Source organism: Sitodiplosis mosellana, unplaced genomic scaffold (assembly GCF_009176505.1).
Source record: "Sitodiplosis mosellana isolate CC-2019 unplaced genomic scaffold, AAFC_SMos_1.0 Smas_scaffold_3969, whole genome shotgun sequence".
NCBI classification, from domain to species: Eukaryota; Metazoa; Arthropoda; class Insecta; order Diptera; family Cecidomyiidae; genus Sitodiplosis; species Sitodiplosis mosellana.
Genome location: NW_022599211.1, coordinates 1 through 3,972, shown reverse-complemented (window position 1 = coordinate 3,972; position 3,972 = coordinate 1). Strand labels below are relative to the sequence as shown.

Below are 3,972 nucleotides of genomic sequence, written 5' to 3'. Positions count from 1 at the left end.
AAATTGCATCGCTCGTGCGCCTTCGGCGCTCTCGCGCCTTTTCATTTTTAAAAAAATGCATAGCTCGTGCGCCTTCGGCGCCCTCGCGCCCGTGTGCAATGCACACGTTTGCTCCTATGTAAAAAAGTCCCTGCAAAGCAATAACGAATGCATTTTTATGTATCCCCCGAACAAAAATTCAATTTCAAACATTCAGATGCAAAAAATGCTGATTTACGACCAAAATTACAACGAAGTGGGTATTTTGGTGTTGATAGACTCCAATTATTTTTACGAAAAAATAGCAGTTTTCTAAGACCAAATTTGGTCATTTAAATGACATCAGAGGTCTATTTCACGTGTTTTCCGAACAAAAATGTCATTTTCAGTGAAAATAGAGCAAGTTGAAAAATTCACTTCAATCCGACCTATTTTCGACCATGAAATAGCCTCAGATCGCATTGTGACCACTTTTAATCGATTGCTCGTCGAAAATTGAGCGGATATGACCATTCGTGAGCCTTTCCAGCCAGTCAATGCGTGTTTTCGGCAGCAATTTCATCGTAGAATGCGACTCTTCGTACAAATTCCGTTCATTGATGAATTGCCTATGCCCAGAACTTCGAAATACGAATTTTTCCGGATATATGGCATATGCCATTTTGTTGGTATGGTGGCTACAAACGCTCAGTCTTTGGTAAAAATTGTCGGACTCATTTTTGAGAAATCGCCTTTGGCGCGAAATTTGAGGGGGTCGATTTTTCATAAAAATCGACTTTTTTATTTTATATCACATAAACATTGGCATGTGTGTATGGAACTTTTTGAAGGTCTTCTCAAATAATTACGGGCTGACTTTGCCCGATGGGTGTCTGAGTTGATCTAGTGTGCGAAATAAATACTTGAAAAAATCGTATACATGCAGGCTAGTGAAGCCATAGCCAGCTCTCCTGTAATGCAAATGTCAATCTGAGGACGGGTTTCGATGTGGCCCGACACCAGCTACAGTTTAGGCATATCGGCACCGGAATCTGTGGGGGTCAAAAAAGTATCCGGACACACGGACGGACGGACGGACGCACAAATCAATACTTTCATAAAAAATCAAGATCAAACTGCCAATGCCCATAACTTTTTCGCTTTTGAACCAATCGGGGCACTTAGACCGGCGTTGGAAAGGTGGCGAGGTGGAGCTTCTCTTGGAGATCTCAGACCACCCCTGGGTACCCTCTTCGTAAGATATGGGTATAGATTTGAAAATTTATCGAAATTTTCCAACCGCTTTATTTTTGCCTTGACCACACTTTAGGCATGGGGGATATGGTGTTTCCGACTATTTGGGCCAAGACCTTTCCAACGGTACCTAACATGCAGGGGTCCAAATAGTGTCCTGAGAAAAAAGCATATTTACTGTATATATTACTCGTGACGCAAAAACTGGCATTATTGATATTTGGCTTGAAATGCACAGTCTATGGTGCGTCACTTGTCGGACTATCGTCCTCCATGATAGAGACGACGTGCTTGAGATGCAACGACGCGATACTTTTTTGTTGCTTTTAAATGCGTTTTTTATAATCAATTATTGATCATATTTGGATTCTTCAAAACATGTACATGCGCTTATCTTGCATCTAAAGGCTTGATTATAATAAGTGGTTTGAACCAAAATAAATGGTCAAGTGTATACTCTGTGCTGTTTATAGATTAAATCTTGTTAAATTTTGTTTATATAAACCCTGTCGAATTCGACTCGAAATCAATCTGAATTCAAGCAAAGTCGAAGTAAAGTAAAATTAATATGAAGTACTGGCACTTTATTGCCTCAAGTGTTTTAGTCGTTTGTCTCGTCAAGTCGTTCTTAACAAGCGTAAGTCTCGAAAATTAGATTGTAAATGAAATTGAATTGGAGTTATTTATAACTGCGTAGTTTCAAAACAGATTTTGAAATCAGTTCCATAAAGCATACCTTTTACACTGAAAAATTATCTTTTCAAGGCATCAACCATCGGCAACGAAAATGTTTCAACAAGAAATAATCCACTTGTGAGGGTAGACATCCGTGATTTGGTCGCATTGGTCGATGCAAACGAAACCTTTTCACGCTTTGCAACCGATGTCTATAAACGAAAACATTCGATAAAACATGTCTTAATGTTTGACCCAAAAAACGAGTCAAATGCTTCGATTTTTGAAAGCGATGGTTTTATTTGGGTTGAACATTATGGGACAGCTTTGAGATTCCTGAAGTTTTTTGGACACTTTATTCAAAAGATGAACATTCATTACACCATAAACTACATAGCCGAAACAGATCCGAAGGAGTTGAATAGTTACATTAATTTGTATTGCTCTGATACCATTCAATCACTCACGATTGAGGGTACAACTCAGAGTCTATTGGATCAAATAACAAAACCATTCAAGGCAGTTGAATCACTCACAATTTCTACTCGTATCGAGAACATTGCAAGTTTTAATCGCATTTTTCCAGCTGTTCGTTATTTACGCTTGACCCCCGTTTATATGGAGGATAAAAGTAGCATTGAGCAATGGTTTCCGCACTTGGAGCACTTATACATACAACTGGACCAGGAAAGCTTATCACTCTCAGACTACGGGACATTACTTTTAAGAAATCCACAAATCAAAAAATTATCGATTTGGAAATGCAGTCCTGAATTTTTGTACACTGTTAACGAAATTGTGCCCAACATTACAAATCTTTCTCTCGTGGACTATAATCCCTACAATGAATCGAGCTATCGAAACACAGTTTTCAAGCATGTAACTTTCTTTTCGCTGCTAAATTCAGATGGCCATGTGCCGAAGAATATTTTCTTTGAAGAGCTCACACAGCTTCAACTGCACAGTACATCGACAGAGGACTGGATTTTATTCGCTGAGAGAAATCCTAGACTAGAAAAACTGGATCTGGCCAGAGTAGACGATGAACAATTCAAGAGGATTATTACCGTTCAAAAGAACTTGGTTGAAGCAAAATTGAGATTCGCAGAGGATGTCAGCGATGAACATGTTCTTGAATTCATACGGAACAACAGAAACGCAAGCCAAATACAGTTCACTAGACAATCGATTGGATTTGGAAAAGTAGCAGCACATTTGAATAAAAAAGGATTTGGAAATACGTTCAATATAACAGTGCATGATAATTTGTTGGAATTGAATCGACGTGCTTGAATGATTATTACGGTTCATCAACGATGAATCATCATTTCCAGTGTCAGCAGTTAAATGAAATCTATCACGAAAACATGTAACTGAACCATTGCTTGAATGACTTTTTTGATTTCCCGTGGCTTTTTTTTATCTACCGTTCATCCACAATTTGAATTCTCAAATATTCTGATAGAATAATAGATATGGTTTTTATCAAAACATATTTATTAATCGTGTGCAGTTCTATTTCATTTATTACTTTGAGTAAAAATCCAAATTGTAAAGGGTGTTTCAACAAGGACGCAAAAAACTTTAGATAAAAAAAACACATAAATTAAATTTCAATTGTCCAAATTTTAATTGTGTTATGTAGTTTGGTCTATGGCAATTATGTATGAAAGTGAATTTTATACAAACGGCCTGTATGGCGCATTTTAATTGTGGCCTGTTTAGAGGAAAAATTTCACCAAAAAATGTTGAAAAATGGCATTTTTAATGGTAAAAAAATGCATCAAATATGGACTTACACACCTAAAAACGCAGCTACGGCACTCGCGATGAAGTAATGTATCGCCAAATAGCCAAAACAATGGTCCAATTTTGTGAAATTTGTGATTTGAGTAACCAACAAGTATGCATTTGGCGCACAAATTTTCTGTCGTTTTTGAAGCTCAATTCTGATTAAGTTATTATTTGACGGTTTTTCAAGGACATTTCATTGTTGATCGATCTGGCTAAACAATTAGTGTCCCCAGCTGTCATTTAAAAGTATCAAACTCAATAATTGTCAAAGCCATTTTTGTAAAATTGGCC

General features: G+C 37.4%; 1 protein-coding gene across 1 annotated transcript; it reads left to right on the top strand.

Annotated features, from left to right (window-relative positions):
- Positions 1-1,750: 1,750 nt before the first annotated feature.
- On the top strand, positions 1,751-3,948 carry LOC129572012 (uncharacterized). Its single transcript, XM_055451912.1, has 2 exons — positions 1,751-1,849; positions 1,978-3,948. The coding sequence occupies exons 1-2, from the start codon at positions 1,781-1,783 to the stop codon at positions 3,178-3,180; spliced, it is 1,272 nt and encodes a 423-aa protein (XP_055307887.1). The 5' UTR covers positions 1,751-1,780; the 3' UTR covers positions 3,181-3,948.
- The last annotated feature ends 24 nt before the right edge of the window (positions 3,949-3,972 follow it).

Coding starts and splice junctions, on each gene's coding strand:
- LOC129572012 (XM_055451912.1), top strand. CDS start 1,781: ATGAAGTACTGGCACTTTATTGCCTCAAGTGTTTTAGTCGTTTGTCTC. Junction 1,850..1,977: donor TCAAGTCGTTCTTAACAAGC/GTAAGTCTCGAA, acceptor TATCTTTTCAAG/GCATCAACCATCGGCAACGA.